We start from the raw sequence: 19,286 nt of genomic DNA, 5'->3' as shown, positions 1-19,286 counted from the left end.
CTGACAAACAGTCAACAGGTAGGGCTGTTTGGGTTCAAGTCAGTGACGTTGAACAGTCCTTCCTCTGAATAAACACTTTCCATTGCTGATCACTGTTACTCTCAAATTCTGCCACAGTTCCAGTCAAACTTGAAATAGGAACTGCCTCACCAAAACAAAATATACTGGAAACAGGTGAGTGTTACTGACAGAATTCCAGCAGCTCAATCTCAGCAGGCTGTAAAACTCAAGCTATCACTCTCCCCTTTACAGCTGCTTGCAGCAAGTACATCTCCACATTGGGGTTCCATCCTCTGTCCCACAATTTCCTTCTTTTCCTGCCTCTCTCCTCCAGCCTCGTCTCACATTCATCATCCTATCCCACCATCTCTCTACCTCACTGCTTTCCCATCTGTCTTTAATTTGCTGCAAGCCATTTTGGGATGCTTTATGGTCGTGAAAGGTGCGATAATAAAAGCAAGTTTCCTCGGTCTCGCTCACCATCTCTCTCTCTCTCTCTCTCTAATTGTTCCCTGTCTATTTGAATCTTAGTGATTTTCAACTGTAACCGAAGTACCCTCCCACCATCTGTCCAATTCCTCTCTCTCCCCTCCACTTGCATTTCTCACACTTCCCTTTACCTGTCCCGGCCCCAATCTCACCATATCCTTTACATATTCAAAAGTTCTTTTCCAGGAATTAACACAGACTCAGCAATGCAGTTAGTATTGTATCACAAAACGGCTGCCCCCAATACAGTTTCTAACTGTTTTAAAAGGAACATTAGCAATACATTCAATAACTCATGGTTTGATAGGACAGAACTTTAACATGGCTGAACAGTGAGATTCAGTGTGTTGTCTGATGCGGTTACACTGGACATTGTAATGTGTGGCCTATGCTGAGATGGGGCATATCAAAACTATCCTTTGTGACAATGGCAACCTTTATCTGATCATCATGTCTCGATAATCACACCAACTCATGGAAGGACCTACATCCTTCACCTTCTGGCCTTGAGCAGCGCTCAGCCTACCTCTGATTAGCCTGGAAAGGGAAAGTGTTTCGAAAGGTTCGAACAGCCCATGAAACTAGCTGCCTCCCGCTATTACCCTGCAATAAATACACATGGTTTGCTCATCAAACAGGATGTGGTCAAGTTAAAGTGGGTCAGGTGACATTTCAGTTTCAGTCCCATTGCGATGCCAGTACTGGAGGCCAGAGGTCCCAGTGGTTGGTGGTAGTCGCTGATCACTCACCGTGGACCATTCGTGCTTGTGACTGCAAATTCTCAGAACACTACATCCACCATTGGATATAATTCTACTATTGGACATTATTTCTTAAATAACCTGGACTGTGCTAAGAATTACACTGGAAATTAACTTAAAATCATCAGTCCAGTTTGCAGTGTACTGCCCTTGTGTGTGCATGTGTTTAGAGCTCCATACATTAACACACACGACCCTGTGAGCAGGGAAAAGGGATCAATACTTATACAGCACCTTGTCACATGACTGCCAACTTCTGCTACATTCCCATAGCAACCCACTGGACCAGAGTCTATCTCCTTAATCGGAGAGTCACGATTGAGAGTTAACTGTTCCTGCATCACCCCCATGCCAATAATAGCCCCACCAATCAGTACATTGTTTGCATGCATCATTAACAGAGTCTCATATTAAATTGGCACAAGCCAATACGAATAGAAAGCAAACACAAGTTTATTCTCTAAACAACTGAAACACACTTCCTCACACAAAAAGCCATCACCGTAATCATACCTTCCACTCATTGCTGTGGTCATAGCTCACGTTTCTGTTACATGCACAAAGCTGGAAAATTTTCCCAGTTATTAACATTTTTACAGCATCTCAGACACTGCATTTAAATCTCAATCTCAGATTCAAATTGAATAGCTGACATGGTGTTCATTATAATAGGATCTGCTACATTTTCTGGGTAAGTTTGTAAAACATACAGATTAGTGCAGACAAGTATATTACCCTTACAGTCTGAAACAGGAGACGTGATAATGGACAGCAATCAAACAATTACTTTAATTGTATCTTCACAGAAGATGCAAAGAATCCTCCAGAAATGCTCGGGAAAGAGGAAATGAGGAGATGAAGAGGAGTTAAAAAATAGCGCTGGAGAAATTAATATGACTGACAACGGGTAAGTCCCAGGGCCTGATAATCTATATCCCAGGAAATGAAAGTAGTGGAAATAGTGGACAAGTTGGTGCTCAATTTCCAAAAACTCTGTTGAATCTACAACAGTGAGAAAACCAGGAATTACAGACTTGTTAGCCTAATAGCAGTAGCTGAGAAAGTAATGATGTCTACTATAAGGGATTTGACAAGAGGACACCGAAAATAACAAAAGGATTACTCAACGTCAACTTGAAAGAGAAGTCACATTTGACAAACCCACCGGCATTCTTTGAGGTTGTCGTCACTTTGGTCAGTAAAAGGAAATGACAGTGTATTATTTAAATGGAAAGAGATTGGGAAATGGTTAATGTACAAAGGGATCTGTGTGTCCTTGTGAGGATCTGAAAGCTGAATACAGGCTGAAGTAACTAGTGCAGTCAGGAACAACCATTTAATACATGCTCTTATTAACATAGGCTTCTTGATGCAAATAACATGACAAAATGGCTTCTAGGCTGCAAATTAACAATTCTGATTAAAGCTGCATAAAATGGCTTCTAACCCTGCTAAAAGCTGAATTAACTACAGTCTGTCTCATCAAAGATTAGCAGACAACACTTCCTTTATAGCATAGAAATAACTAGACTATGTGTTGCTGGAAAAGCGCAGCAGGTCAGGCAGCATCCAAGGAGCAGGAGAATCGACATTTTGGGCATACCGAAACGTCGATTCTCCTGCTCCTTGGATGCTGCCTGACCTGCTGCGCTTTTCCAGCAACACATTTTCAGCTCTGATCTCCAGCATCTGCAGTCCTCACTTTCTCCTAAATAACTAGACTAGTCAAGACATTACTAGCCATCCTTACTGACCTTGCAAGTGCGGGTACAGAGACTAGGTTTGTGAGATAGGAGTACTTGGATGTTGGAAAACCAGGTTGGTTCCCAGGAAATATTATTGACAGCATCTTAGCCCAGTGAAGTCATTTCATTAAAACTGATTGGTAATTGTTTCAAATTGCTCTGTGATTATGGCCTGGACTTCTCTCAAAAAAAAGTATAAAAATGTCTTTGTCTTAAGCCAAGTGCGCAGTTTCTCCGAGGAACATGGGAGTGTTTAGCCTCTGTGTTACTGGACAACCTGTGCCCAGCCGATATTGAACCAAGTGTAAAGTCTTACAGAAACAGATCAAACTGCCGATCGCGGAACAGAGACACCTCCCCCCCCCAACTCCCAGGGGGTTCCAGATCTTCACCTGGTGCTGTGATTCAGACTTGGAGGGACGGACAGATGGATTGCAGGCGGCAGTGTAACAGCCTCGCGTCCTCCTCTATTGCGTTCATTGGTTTTCCTCTCATTCAAGTCATGTTAGACTCAACCCCTTGCTGCTTATCATCTCAGGCCAGCCTGAGAAGGATCAGTTCTGGTAAGAATTCACTGTAAGCAAGAAATCAGGGACCCCAGAAAGTTGGGGACCTCTGAATAGAGTCAGGGACTCTAAAAGAAAGTGTGAAATCTTACAGAACCAGACCAAATTGCTCATGTGTATTGACCATTCGCAGAACAGAAACAGAAACATACCTGTATTATTGTGTACAGATTGGTCTCTTTATCCAAAAGAGAATCTACTTTCCAGAAAGGAAGGGTAGCAAAGATGAACCAGACTGATTTATGTGCTGGGATGTTTGTCATATAAGGAGAAATTGGTCAACTGATCTTTAGTAGATGAAGGGTTATGATTGAAACATAAAACTCTAACAGGGATGGATAGACTGGTCCACATGGAGGATATTTTCTCTTGAATGAAGTGTCCAGAATAAAGGGCTCAGGAAATCGGGAGGCAATTTCAGACTAAGATGAGGAGAAATTTCTTAACTCAGAGGATAGTGAATCTGAGGAATTCTCCAGCACTGAAGGCTGTAGAGATGAAGTCACTTAAAATATTTAAGAAAGAAATCTATAGATATCTGGAAGCTAAAGATATTGAGGGGTACATGGAGAGCACAGGAGTATGGCATTGACAGAGGACCGACTGTGTCGAACAAGTGAACTCCATGGTCTTCTTCTGTTCCTATTTGCTATAAAAACTCCTGAAAACACACAGCCTTAAGCCAGAGATAACAGAATTATATACCTCCCTTGGAGTGCAAGTTCATAGCTCCTTGAAAGTAGAGTCGCAGGTAGATAGGATAGTGAAGGCAGCGTTTGGTATGCTTTCTTTTATTAATCAGAGTATTGAGTACAGGACATTGGTTAGACCACTGTTGGAATATTGTGTGCAATTCTGGTCTCCTTCCTATCGGAAAAATGTTGTGAAACTTGAAAGGGTTCAGAAAAGATTTACAAGGACGTTGCCAGGGTTGGAGGATCTGAGCTACAGGGAGAGGCTGAACAGGCTGGGGCTGTTTTCCCTGGAGCATTGGAGGCTGAGGGGTGACCTTATAGAGGTTTATAAAATTATGAGGGGCATGGATAGGATAAATAGACAAAGTCTTTTCCCTGGGGTCAGGGACTCCAGAACTAGAGGGCATAGGTTTAGGGTGAGAGGGGAAAGATATAAAAGAGACCTAAGAGGCAACTTTTTCACACAGAGGGTGGTGCATGTATGGAATGAGCTGCCAGAGGATGTGATGGATGCTGGTACAATTGCAACAATTAAGAGGCATTTGGATGGGTATATGAATAGGAAGGGTTTGGAGGGATATGGGCCAGGTGCTGGCAGGTGGGACTAGATTAGGTTGGGATATCCGGTCAGCATGGACAGGTTGGACTGAAGGGTCTGTTTCCATGCTGTACATCTCTATGACTCTATAGGAGTAATTCATGACCTTGTGATTTCAAGTTTCTCCAGGTCTCTCTACTTTGCACCAATTCACCCTTTTCCATTCTAGCTGTCTCTCTGTTGCTGCCTCTCACCTTGCAGGCTTCTGGTCTTCACCAAAGACCTGCTAAAATCTCCCTTAAGCTGCTCGAAGATTCCCTGCTTCACTGCCAAACCCCAAAAGCTGCAACAAACGGCTGACTGCCTGACAATATTCACCTCGCATTCCCATACAGTTGCCCCTAGGTCTGCTTGCCCTTCTGGCTTCAGGAAACCAGCAGCTAGCTCCCAGTCTCCAATCCCAGCCCCTGATCCCAGACATTAGGGCACACACCCAATCCTCCATGACTCCCTTGGTGCTAGCTGCAAACACCTCATGGCTCCTCCAATCACAGGTTGTTCCTTTCCTGCTAGAGGACCTATCAGCAACAAGCATAGGAGACATCCAGTCTGTGATTGGAGGAGCAGCTCCTCCTTATTCCTTGCATTGATTGGCCGGGCCTCTCCCACATTGTCCCCCTGACTCTGTACATGTTCGGCATTGCTGCAGGAGCAGAGGAGACGATGGACGAAGCGGGGAGACTTACCCAGAACGGATATGAAGCTGTTTTTGTCAAACAAAATCCAAAGACCAAATCCCAACATCACTCCACCAAGAAACTGCAACAGAAAAGAAAAAGTTCAGTAATTTTCCGAAAACATTGTCATACTAATTACACCCAGTCTGACCCAGCTGCAGAATTAACCAACTGAAATCAATAAACTTGGAATGACAGCTATTTAAGGCGATAGTTCAGAAAACAGAACTTACGATCCGACCAAATTGACCCCACATTTATCCATATTGTTATGCACCTGCCAAGCATTTACTCACTCATCCAGAAATGGAAAAAAAATCACACAGAAGCATCTTGTCAGAGATGACCTTTCTCACAGCTCACCCCACCCACCCAGCTTTGTGCCATCTGCAAAGTTTGAGATACAGTAGCGCCTCGACATACAAATGACCCCGTTCACAAACAAATCGGTTTATGAACAGGATTGTACCTAAAATTTTGCTTCAACATACGTACAAAATTCAAGGTATGAGCGAAGGTACGAACGCAAAACGTCCGTGTGCAACCACGTGGTTTCATTGTTCTGCTTTGCTACACATTTGTTGAACGCAAAAGCTCTTGGGCCCCGCGTGATCTCATTCAGTTCGTCTTTGGCGCATGCGCTGAGAACAACCGTCCAACGCTATCCGAACAACGGGAAAAATTGATTCAGTTCGCGAACTTTTCAGTTTGCGAACCGGGTCCCGGAACGGATTAAGTTCGTAAGTCGAGGCGCTACTGTATTACTTATAGTTCCCTCAGCTAAGTCACAAAATGCTAACACTTACACCCTAGTTTCAGAACAAACTATCATGCATTCAAACTTCATGTAAAACTCCATCATATTATGTTCCTTCACACATGGTCATTACGTAATTAGCCCAGCTTCATTTCACAACACCAAGTTCAGAAAAGACAGACCCCTTCCTGAATTCTCAACCCGTTAGAACATCGAACATTGCAGTGCAGTACAGGCCTTTCAGTCTTCGATGTTGCACTGAACTGTGAAATCAATCTGAAGCCCACACAATTCCATTATTATCCATATGTTTATGCAATGTCCTTAAAGTTGGCGAGTTATTACTGTTGTAGTCAGGGCATTCCACACCCTTACTACTCTGAGTAAAGACCCTATCTATGCCATCTGTCCTATATATATATCACCCCTTAATTTAGAGCTATGTTCCCTAGTATCAGCCACCATCTGAGGTAAAAGGCTCTCCCTGTCCACCCGATCTAACCCTCTGATTATCTTATATGTTTCTATTAAGTCACCTCTCAACCTTCTCCTCTCCAACGAAAACAGTCTCAAATCTCTCAGTTTTCCCTCCATACCAGACAACATCCTGGTAAATCTCCTTTGAACCCTTTCCAAAGCTTCCGCGTCCTTTTTATAATGCGGTGACCAGAACTGTATGCAATACTCCAAGTGCGACCACACCAGAGTTTGTACAGCTGTAACATGACCTCATGGCTTCGAAACTCAATCCCTCCACCAATAAAACCTAACACACCGTATGCCTTAACAACACTATCAACCTGGTGGCAACTTTCAGGGATCTATGTACATGGACACCAAGATCTCTCTGCTCATCTACACTACCAAGAATCTTAGCATTAGCACAATACTCTGTATTCCTGCTACTCCTTCCAATGTGAATCACCTCACACTTTTTTGCTTTGCAATCTCTCAGCCCAGCTCTGCAGCTTATCTATGTCCCTCTGTAACCTGCAACCTGTAACTGCAACCTTCAGCACTATCCACAACTCCACCGACCTTAGTGTCATCTGCAAATTTATTAACCCATCCTTCTATGCCCTCATCCAGGTCATTTATAAAAATGACAAACAGCAGTGGCCCCCAAAACAGATCCTTGCAGTACACCACTAGTAACTGAACTCCAGGATGAATATTTCCCATCAACCACCACCCTCTGGCTAGCTGAAAGAAGACAATCTCTGATCCAAACTATTAAGTCACCCTCAATCTCATACTTCTGTATTTTCTGTAATAGCCTACCATGGGGAACCTTATCAAACGCTTTACTGAAATCCATAGACACCACATCAACTGGTTTACCCTCATCCACTTGTTTGGTTACCTTCTCAAAGAACTCAATAAGGTTTGTGAGGCATGACCTACCCTTCACAAAACCATGTTGACTATCCCTAATCAAATTATTCCTTTCTAGATGATTATAAATTCTATCTCTTATAATCCTTTCCAACAGTCTACCCACAACCGAAGTAAGGTCTACCAGTCTATAATTACCAGGGTTGTCTCTACTCCCCTTCTTGAACAAGAGGGCAACATTTATTTTCCTCCAGTCTTCTGGCATTTTTCCTGTAGACCATGACAGCATAAAGGTCAAAGCCAAAGGCTCTGCAATTTCCTCCCTGGATTCCCAGAGAATCCTCAGATAAATCCCATCTGGCCCAGGGGCTCATCTATTTTCACACTTTCCAGAATTGCTAACATCTCCTCCTTGTGAATCTCAATCCCGTTTAGTCTAATAGCCTATATCTCAGTATTCTCGACAACATTGTCTTTTTCCAGTGTGAATACTGACAGAAAATATTCATTTAACATCTCTCCTATCTTCTCGGACCCCATGCACAACTTCCCGTTACTGTCCTTGATTGACCCTACTCTTACTCTAGTCGTTCTTTTATTCCTGACATATCTATAGAAAGATTTAGGGTTTTTCTTGATCCTATCTGCCAAACACTTCTCTTGTCCCCTCCTGGCTCTTCTTAGCTCTCTCTTTAGGTCCTTCCTGGCTAACTTGCAACTCTCAAGCTAATCTTTTAAAAACTTACCTTGTGAACAGGCAGAGTGCACACTGACCAGGAGCAGACACAGGATTGCTGAGTAAGTGAGGTAATATATTTGGATGGTTGCTTTACCCAAAACACTACTTAGACAGTGTCTCTCACCCATCCCCCTCCTCTAACCAAAAAAAAAAGTTCTGTGCACCGGATCGGTAAGGTAACTCGTTCTTTTTCAATAGCCTTTTTGGGAGTTCAGATCAGTGAGGATGGAGGTTAGGGCAGTGGAAGGTTCCTCCTGCAGAATGTGGGAGGTAAGGATCACCACTAGTGTCCCTGCTGACTACATCTGTGGGAAGTGCACCCAACACCAGCTCCTCGAAAACCACTTTAGGGAACTGGAGCTGGAGCTGGATGAACTTTGGATCATTCAGGAGGTGGAGGGGATTGTTGACAGGAGTTAAAGGGAGTAAGTCACACCTCATGTAGAAGAAAAAGGCAGATGGGTTACAATTAGGAGATGGAAAAGGAACTGACAGGCAGTCCAGGGAACCCCTGTGGTTGTTCCCCTCAATAACAAGTATACTGTTTCGGAAACTGTGGGGGGGGGGGGGGGGTGGGGGTGGGGGGCACAGGGAACTTACTAGAAATAAGCCATGGGGTACAGGTCTCTAGCACAGAGTCTGTCCCTGTTGCTCAGAAGGGAAGGGGGTGAGGAGTACAGCATTAGTCATTGGGGACTCCAGAGTTAGGGGGACTTTTAGGAGATTCAGTGAGAACGAGAGAGACTCGCGGTTGGTGTGTTACCTCCCAAGTGCCAGGGCTTATGATGTCTCTGATCGTGTTTTTAGGATCCTTGAGGAGCAGCCCCGAGTCATGGTTCACAGGCACTAACGACACAGGTAGGAAAAGGGATGGGGATGTAAGACACAAATTCAGGGAGCTAGAGTGGAAGCTTAGAGCTAGAACAAACAGAGCTTTATCTCTGGTTTTTTACCCATGCCACGTGCTAGTGAGGCAAGGAATAGCGAGAGAGAGGAGTTGAACACGTGGCTACAGGGACAGTGTAGGAGGGTAGTTTTCAGATACCTGGATAATTGGGGGTCGTTCTGGGTAGGTGGGACCCATACAAACAGGATGGTCTACACCTGAACCAGAGGGGTACCAATATCCTGGGGGGTGGTGGGGGGGGGGGGGGGGGGGCGGGGGCGAGGAAGATTTGATAATGCTCTTCGGTAGGATTTAAACTAATTCAGCAGGGGGATGGGAACCTGACTTGTAGCTGCAGTGTACAGGAGGTTGAGAGTAGGGAGATCAGGTTTTAAGGTCACAGGAGTGTACCGGCAGGCAAGAAGATGGTTTGAAGTGTGTCTACTTCAACGCCAGGAGCATCGGAATAAGGTGGGTAAATGTAGCACATGGGTTGGTACCTGGGATTTCGATGTTGTGGCTATTTCGGAGACATGGAATGGTTGTTGCAGCTTCTGGGTTTTAGATGTTTCAGTAAGAACAGGGAAGTTGATAAAAGAGAGGGAGATGTGGCAATGTTAGTCAAGGACAGTATTACGGTGACAGAAAGGACGTTTGATGAGGACTCGTCTACTGGAGGTCATACGGGCTGAGGTTAGAAACAGGAAAGGAGAAGTCATCCTGTTGGGGGTTTTCTATAGGCCTCTGAAAACTTCCATAGGTGTAGAGGAAAGGATTGCAAAGATGATTCTGGATCGGGGCAAGAATAACAGGGTAGTTGTTATAGGGGACTTTAACTTTCCAAATATTGAAAGGAAACACTATCGTTCAAGTACTTTAGATGGGTTAGTTTTTGTCCAATTTGTGCAGGAGGGTTTCTTGACACAGTACGTAAACAGACCAACAAGGGGAGAGGCCACATTGGATTTGGTACTGGGTAATAAATCCGGCTAGGTGTTAGATTTGGAGGTAGGTGAGCACTTTGGTGATAGTGACCCCAATTCGGTTATGTTTACTTTAACGATGAAAAGGAATAGGTATACAACGCAGGGCAAAAGTTATTGCTGGGGGAAAGGCAATTATGATGCGATTAGGCAAAATTTAGATGTACATGATAGGGAAGGAAACTGCAGGGGATGGACACAACTGAAATGAGGAACTTATTCAAGGAACAACCATTACATGTCCTTGATAAGTATGTACCTGTCAGGCAGGAAGGAAGTGGTCAAGCGAGGGAACCATGGTTTACTGAAGAAGTTGAATCTTTTGTCAAGAGGAAGAAGGTGGTTTACGTTAAGACGAGTCTGAAAGCTCAGTTAGAGCGCTTGAAAGTTACAGGTTATTATTTCAGAAACAAATCCAGGAATTCACCCTGCAGATTATTAGTGCTGACTTGGTTAAGCCAGACTATATGCAAACTAATGCAACTCCAATTGCACTCAAAGCCATCCAGGACAAAGCAGCCCGCTTGATTGGCACCACACCCACAAACATTCACATCCTCCACCACTGGCTGACACTGAGTAGTGGCAGTGTGTACTATCTACAAGATGCACTGTAGAAATTCACCAAGTTTCCTCAGACAGCACCTTCTAAACCCACAACCACTTCCATCTAGAAGAACAAGGGCAGCAGATACATGGGAACACCACCTCCTGCAAGTTCCCCTCCAAGCCACCCACCACCCTGGGAGAAAGTGAGGACGGCAGATGCTGGAGATCAGAGTCGAGAGTGTGGTGCTGGAAAAGCACAGCAGGTTAGGCAGCATCTTAGGAGCAGGAGAGTCGACATTTCAGGCATAAACCCTTCATCAGGAATGCATGTTCCTGATGATGGGCTTATGCCCGTAACACCGACTGTCCTGCTCCTTGGAAGCTGCCCGATCTGCTGTGCTTTTCCAGAGCCACACTTTTCGACCCATCATCCTGACTTGGGAACATAATCGCTGTTCCTTCTGTGTTGTTGGGTCAAAATCCTAGAATTTCATCCCTAAGGTTATTGTCAACAAATGTGCTGCAGTGATTCTAAATGGTCACCACCATCCCAAAGGAAATTAGAGACAGGGCAATAAATGCTGGCCAGCCAGTAATGCACACATCCCACAAATGAATACTTTTTAAAAAAAAACTGAAGTTGCCCATTATTACTGCATCATCCACGTGTCCAATATTAGTATCTTCAACAATTCTCTCCATTCTGATCCTTCCCATTACTTGGTCTGTGTTCTATTTTACTCACTGCTCTCCCACTTGCTGTGAATAGTTTTGACTGCTTCAAATCCAAGCTCCCTCTTTTGCCAATTTGTTGTAAACCCTATACAAGAGCACAGAAAATCTCCCTTGGAGGATGTTACTCCAGCTCCAACCATCCTGTACTAGTCCAGTCTGACCCAGACCTGGGACTAATACCTCCAGAATCTGATCACTTCTCTCCCACTCTCATTCTTTGGCATGTTCACTCAGCTCTCCTGTTTCTATGCTCCTGGCACGTGGCACCCGGAATAAAAGGAAATTATTACTTTACGAATCCTTTTTTTAAAATCTGATTCCTCTTTTCAGGACCTCATCCCCCCTCTTACCCAAGTCATTGGTCCTGATGTGGACAGTGAGGTCCTGCTGTTCACCCTCCAGCAGCCACTCTGTGATATATTTTACCCTGATGTCAGGGAGGCAACATCATCCTGAAGCTCTGCTAATATTTATAAAATCACCCTATTTTCATCACCTAAAGGAAGAATTCCCAATCACCATTGCTCTTCCACTCTTCCTCCTCCTGTAGTGTGCAGATGAACTGACCATGGTGTCTTGGATCTCACTCAGAACTCACTCACCTGAGGAATCATCACCTTCACCAGTGTCCAAAATGGGGGAACCAATCTACAGGCAGGATCTCCACAGGGGATCCCATCACACACTCAGAGAAGAAGGACAGCACAAGGTTAGCTACAGAGTAAAGCTCCCTCTACACTGTCCCCCATCAAACACTCCCAGGTACAGGGACAGCACAGGGTTAGATACAGAGTAAAGCTCCCTCTACACTGTTCCCCCATCAAACACTCCCCAGGACAGGGACAGGGACAGCACAGGGCTGGTTAAAAAATGATACTTACAAAAAAGATCAAGTTGAAAACAAACAGGAAATATTTTGTGACAACAATACAGCCTTTTGACGCCATATTTGATCTGGTCACCTACAAAATAAAAATATCAAAGAGTTAGAAGATTTGCAAAGGTAACACTCAGGAAATATCATGACTGGCAGGGGACAGGAATAGGAAGGGGTGGAGAGTGATATCAGGGAGACATGAAGGTGACTGAGCCAGAAAGAGAGGTAGGTACATATTGCGGATGAAGGCAAAAAGAGGGAGGATGGTGGAAGAGAGAGACAGAGGGAGAGATAGTATATGAGGAGTGGGGAGACACGTGTTGTATTTGAGTTTGCACCTGGGAGCCACCACACTGCTACGTCCAGGGGGGAGACAGGGAACAGAATATGTAGACTCTCACGTATACAGCCTGGAAATGATCCAGTCTAGGACAGGGATCAGGATTAGATTGTGTGTGTGTGTCTGTGTGTGTCTGTGTGTGTCTGTGTGTGTCTGTGTGTGTTGGGGCAGGGCTCAAGGGCAGGAGACTCCAATGTGTGTTTAATCACTTTTTTTTAATAATCTATTATCGCAAATATTTATACTTTAGGGGCAGCATTGAGGGCTCAAAGCTGATTGGTGGAAAGATGAAGTATTAAGGCCACATTCAATAAACAGCTTGACCTCCAACTCTCTCACACAGAGAGTCAGAATATCACAGCTCAAACTTCACTGCTGTCTTCAGCTGACGTACCACATATGGGCACAGTTGGTCAGCACCACCTTGTCTGACTTAAGTGGGGGGTCTGCCCATGGATCTGCATCTTCCCAATGTACATTAATCGGATTCCTTTCTGACTCTCAAGTGGTCAAGAAAAATCTCCCCACTGCTCTGGTAAATATTTAATCTCCATCAACAACAGTGAAAAGCAGACTTTTCTGGTCATTATCACAATAGTGTGATTACACTGAGCATAAACTGACTGCTAAATTTCTTTATTTAAACAATTACTAGTCTTTAAAAGTTTTAATTGGATACAAAGTGGCAGGGCAGCATCCCAAAGTTTATGACTTAAAAACACAAAGTTCTGACACAGCAGGACCGGCAGCATCTGTGGATAGAAAGACAGAGATAATAATTTGAGTCTGGTAGGACCTTTCTGTATAACGACCTCTCCTTAGACAGAGGCACTGCCAGAAATGCTGACTTTTCCAACACTTTGGTTTACTTTCAGATTTCCACCATCCATAGCACTTCACTTTTAATCCAAGTTTGTGAAAGCTTCCAACTTTCTTTGGAGGTTAGGCTAAGGAGTTTCCAGATGCATTGGCCAAAATGAGATTGACTTTTCCCATTCAGCCGTGGAAGAGCCAGTGTTTCTGCCAGTGAATGAATTGGACCATATTTTCAAAACAATCTGTTCAGAGATGTTACCTGGAGTAGATGGCACTTGAACTAAGGCCTCCTGGCTCAGAGACAGGACATTACCACTTTACAATATTGCGCTCATGAACAAAACGGGATACAGGTTAGTACTTGTGTTTGTGACAATTGGGTATAAATCAGATTGCACTTACTCCTGACATCCTATATAGTTGAAAGGTTGAAAACAAAAGCCAAAATACCAGCTGAGCTGTAAGATCAACAGAGGTTCTGCCTAAGATTGAAGAGGGAGGAGAAGCAGAAATGGACTTGAAAGGAAAAAATTACTGGAGTAAGGGACAAGTGCAGGGGAATGGAATGAATTGGTTCACTCTTTGAAAAGGCCAGCACATACAATGGGCTGAATGGCTTCCATTACAGAACTGTGAGGAGAGAACAGACCATTTCTTAACACGCTTGGATACAAAATGTAGGAATTTTATGTTTGAAGATTTTTCAAATACAGTGATAGTTTTTGTAAAGAGCTCCGCTTAAATAGAGATTACACAAGAAGATTATAAACCAATATTGTTTAACTTTTGGTTAATGTTTGAAAAATAGGTTATGATCTTTATACAAACTCTGTATTTTTATATTATTCTGATGATTTAGGACAGATTAAGGTTAGAATCTGCAGAAGTTTCCCCAATTGTAACTCTCCTGGAAAGAGATATGCAGCTTGACATGCTCATCAGATTCTTACAAAAAACACAGAAATGTGCTCGCTTCACTGATGCCAGCTGGGCACGTTCCAGTTTGACTGAAATTTCTGCAAATTGACACGCTGAGCTCACAGCTGCCTGTTGGCAATGAACAACCAGTGCTCAACTACTCACTCTCCTCAGACCAGCCACACTCAGAAAATAAGAAAAAAATCAAACCTGACCATAAAGTATAATATCCAGAGCACCTCACTGCCAGCACATGACCAACATACTCTTGTACTGGGTCGAAACCTTCAAAAGCTCTGCAGCAGAGTTTCAGCTCGATGTGGTGTTTGAGGAACTGTGTCCGTCCGTCTACCCCCCCCCCCCCCCCCCCACCCCCCACCCCCCACAGTAGCAGACCCAGTCATTAGAGGGAAAAAAAATCAAACAAACCAGAAGCAGTGGTAGGCCATTTGGCCCTTCAAGGATCTTCTACCAGATCATGGCTGATCTGACCCTGACCTTAAGTCCACCTTCCTGCCCGATATCCACCACCCCACCAAACCATCAAAACAATCGAATCTCTCGATCAAAAACTAAGCACTACCTTCAATATTTTCAAAGATCCAGCCTCCAACGCTCTCAGGAGAACAGAATTCCAAAGACTAAAAGCCCTCAGAGAATAAAATCATACACATTATCACCATCTTCAATCGGAGGTTCTTATTCTGAAACTGGCTGTCTAATTAGCTATTCAGGAACAAACTGTGAATTTTCTCTGAACGTGGTTGAGGTACCCTTCCATGCCAGAGTTTTAAATTCCATTAGCAAGCAGTGAGGGAAGGCAGTTTTCAAACTGCAAACACCTGGATAAAAAAAACCTCTCAACCTCAACAGTATTCCGGTCCTCCTCAACAAAGTAAAAAACTGCACCTTCAGGAACTGGATCCCAGCGAGAGGCAGCACCTGCATTATTTCCATGAAAGGTTATCTGTCTGAGGGGTCCTGCAGGTATTGAGGTGACAGAGTGTGAATCCTGTCTCTATTTGCTTTCACATCTGCAAATGATGTCACTTCAGATGCCAGTCAGATGCAGATGCAGAAACATCCAGATCTCCCCCAATAGCTCATTCAATGTCTCCCCTTGTGCCCAGTGAAATGATGGAATTTTAATTTCTGGCTCCAACTGCCAATAATTGCTGTCCATCTCCACCCAAATACATCAAATTATTAAACCAACAAAAAACTTTCACTACTTCAATAAAATTCTCCACAGAATGAAATGTTACGAAAACATCAATTGGCCAATAATCGACTATTTGTGACTGAGACACCAGATATGCCTTAGAGTTATTGGAGTCATAGGGAAGACAGTGCTAGCTGGGGCAGGTCTTCTGACAATGGGCACCCCAGTTACTGTGCAGTCATTTAACAACATAGTTCCTCCCACTTCACTCACCCTTATTGTACTCAGCCACTCGGGCCGGACTCTGCTGCATCTTGCAGGTAGTCCAGCACTCTGTGCTGACACTGAGCTGCAGATTCACATGTTTCACAGACGTAAATGACTAGTCAGTTGACAATCAGCGAGGACAGGGACTTACACAATTTGCACAAGTTTTAAGATTCACTCACATGGTACTGATAGAGGACTCAGTCAGTGAAAGCTCATATTCAGCTTGAGTGTGGGACCAGATGACAAAATCAACCCCAATATGCTCCAACTTGCAGCTTATTAAAATCTAATTTTGGCATCATTTTAACTGAAGCTTCTTGATTCTCTTCAAATCCTTTTATTCTTTTGCCTGTCCAGGTGCAATGGAGTTTATAATATACAAATAGCTAACTTATTTAAAACAGAATCATAGGGATTATGGGGCTGGAAGGATCAGGTCAGGTTTGCAGAATGAATCATTGTCTGTTCCTTCAATTTTCTCTCTGCCTACTGTCCCCAAGTAATAAGGGACAAAGTTAAACCTCTTACTAAACACCTTATACACTCATGACTGTGTGGCCAAATTCAGCTCTAACTCAATTTACAAGTTTGCTAATGACACCACTGCAGTGGGTTGGATTTCAAAGAGCAAGACACAGTAGAAAGAGGAGATAGACAGCTGAGTGGCACGGTGTAAAGACAGCACTTTCTTCCTCAATGTCAGCAAAAACAAAGGAGCTGGTCACTGACTTCAGGAAGACTAGAGGACACATTTCTGAATGTATCAATGGTGCTGAGATGGAAGTGATCAAGAGCTTCAAGTTCCTGGGAGTAAGATCTGTCCTGGTCCATCCACGATGCGCTAGAGTCAAGGAAGCGCACCAATGCCTCTACTTCCTCAGAAAGCTAAGGAAATTCAGCATGTCCATAAAAACTCCTACCAATTTTCATAGATAGATCACAGAAGGCATCTTATCCAGATGTATCACAGCATGGTATGCCAACTGCTCTGTCCAAGATCAACAGAAATTATAGAGTTGCGAACACAGCCCAGTTTACCATGCAAACTAACCTTCCATGCAACTCCACCTATACTTCCTGATGCCTTGGAAAAGCAGCCAACATAATCAAAGACGATGGGAGGAAACCAGAGCACCCAGAGGAAACCCACTCAGACACGGGCAACAAGCCATGTGCAGTTTGTACTCTTTGGAAGATCAGTATGAACTTGTCAGGCCAAATGGCCTGTTTCCACAATGTAGGGATTCCAGAATTCTCTGAAAGAATCCTCCCACCACATTATACTCTCCTCCCTTGGGCAGAAGATACAAATGTTTGAAAACACATACCAACAGCTTCCAGAATAGCTCCTTCCCCACTGTTATCAGACCTGTGGGCACCTCTCTCTCATATTAAAGGTGAGATTTCTCTACACCCTCTCTGTAGCTATAACACTATATTCTGCATTCTGTCATATTACCCTGATATACTTACAGAACATATGATTTGTCTGGATAGTACACAATACTTTTCATTGTATTTCAGTACATGTAGCAACAATAAATCAAATCAAATGAAGTCCTTTTCAACCTCTCCCCTTGTCTACCAGCCCCTCTCTCCCCCATCCTACCCCCCAACTCTTTGCTCTCTCTCTCTCTCTCGAAGCACCAAAGGTCACTGGAAGCTCTAATGCAACTGTGTATTTCCCACCGCCCCAGCACCAGGGCAGTCAGTAAACTTCACGTAAAACTGAGACATCAAATCAAAGCCTTTCATTGGAGGCACAAGGAAACAGACTTTAGCCTCAATAAACTCAGTATCAGTGCAACTGGAGAGTAATCTCAGTCTGACTGTACAACATGACTGGTTCCTACTTGTATCGATGAGCTCATGTAAAAAGGAGTTTTTTCCGCAGATTCTGTAGGAGGTATTTTTCTCACAGCTGTAAACCAGACAGAACAAAGTGCACAACACACTCAAATATCAGGCTTCAAACATGCAGACAGCCAGAAGACCCACTCTGGCAGGTGCCACATGCTATCACCAAGTTATATCGACAGGAAACAGTACAGATACTCACAAAAACAAAGAAAGAAACCATCTGCTCTTTTAAGATGGAACTATCCTCTAGGTTAAAACGAAAACTGCCCTATTTCGGGGAAATGACTGGGTGAACTTTCCAACATCGTTTTTGATCAAGTGCCACCAAACTGGGAACAAACTCAAGTGAAAAAGCAAAAGGTAGGAACAAGACACAAAACCAATCAAGGGGGAATAAGCACATAGGAAACGTTTCAACCACTTCTTCCAGAAAGTTTAAACTTGGCATCAATCAGAACTCCCTAATAGGGTTCTCCTCATCCATCTGGAGTATTGTGCGCAATTTTGGTCTCCAAATTTAAGAAACGACATGCTGGCTATCGAGGGAGTGCAGCGTAGGTTCATGAGGTCAATTCCCGGTATGGCGGGACTATCTTACGCTGAAAGATTGGAGCGACTGGGCTTGTATACCCTTGAGTTTAGAAGGCTGAGAGAGGATCTGATTGAGACATATAAAATTATTAAAGGATTGGACACTCTGGAGGCAGGAAGCATGTTTCCACTGATGGGCGAGTCCCGAATCAGAGGACACAGTTTAAAAATAAGGGGTAGGCCGTTTAGAACAGAGTTGAGGAGAAACTTCTTCACCCAGCGAGTGGTGGGTGTATGGAATGCTCTGCCCCAGGAGGCAGTGGAGGCCAAGTCTCTGGATACTTTCAAGAAAGAGATGGATAGAGCTCTCAAGGATTGTGGAATCAAGTATTATGGGAATAAGGCAGGAACAGGATACTGATACAGGATGATCAGCCATCAGCCCCATCCCCCTCTTCCCTCACTCTCCCCATCTTCCCACCCCCCTTCCCTCCTCCTTCCCCCCTCTCTCTTCCCCCCCTTTCCCCTTCCCCCCTCTCTCTTCCCCCCCCCCCCGCCCTCTTCCCTCCCTTCCCTCTTCCCTCCCTCCCTCCCTTCCCTCTTCCCTCCTTCCCTCTTCCCTCTTCCCTCTTCCCTCTTCTCTTCCCTTCCCTCACCGTTTCTTTCATGAACTTTTTCTCGCTGTTTCTGCGGAAACTTTCGGCGACAATGTATCCGCCGAGCGCCGTCGTTGATTGGTTCGTTTCTTACAATAGAAGGTGACATCCCGTTTGCTGATTGGTGTAATCATCTGTCAATCACAATATGATACGAAGGCATTGTCAAATCAGAAAACCGCGTGTGCCAGAGGCTGGTCCCTGTGGTTCCCCCGCCCCCGGAGGCGGGAAGGGGCACAGCAAGATCCCAGGCTGGTGAATGCAATGCTCTGCAAGTGGAGCCTGCTTGTGAAAACTTTCCAAAGGAATCTATCCCAACAATTACAGTTCCAGAATTTTGG

The 19,286-nt window shown here is 44.2% G+C and overlaps 1 protein-coding gene across 1 annotated transcript in view; it reads right to left on the bottom strand.

Annotated features, from left to right (window-relative positions):
- The window catches only part of LOC140489437 (CD82 antigen-like), a 33,226-nt gene extending 14,203 nt beyond the window's left edge, over positions 1–19,023 (bottom strand). The window contains exons 1-3 of the mRNA XM_072588993.1: positions 18,946–19,023; positions 12,397–12,477; positions 5,541–5,613 (exon numbers count right to left, since the gene is read on the bottom strand). Coding sequence (XP_072445094.1) covers positions 5,541–5,613; positions 12,397–12,477; positions 18,946–18,957 — 166 coding nt within the window. The 5' untranslated portion in view covers positions 18,958–19,023. The remainder of the gene's footprint in view (positions 1–5,540; positions 5,614–12,396; positions 12,478–18,945) is intronic.
- Positions 19,024–19,286: the final 263 nt, after the last annotated feature.

The sequence above is a fragment of the Chiloscyllium punctatum genome, chromosome 18 (assembly GCF_047496795.1).
Source record: "Chiloscyllium punctatum isolate Juve2018m chromosome 18, sChiPun1.3, whole genome shotgun sequence".
Lineage (NCBI taxonomy): Eukaryota > Metazoa > Chordata > Chondrichthyes > Orectolobiformes > Hemiscylliidae > Chiloscyllium > Chiloscyllium punctatum.
Note: the sequence above shows the minus strand (reverse complement) of the source record. Positions and strands in the feature narration are given on the sequence as shown.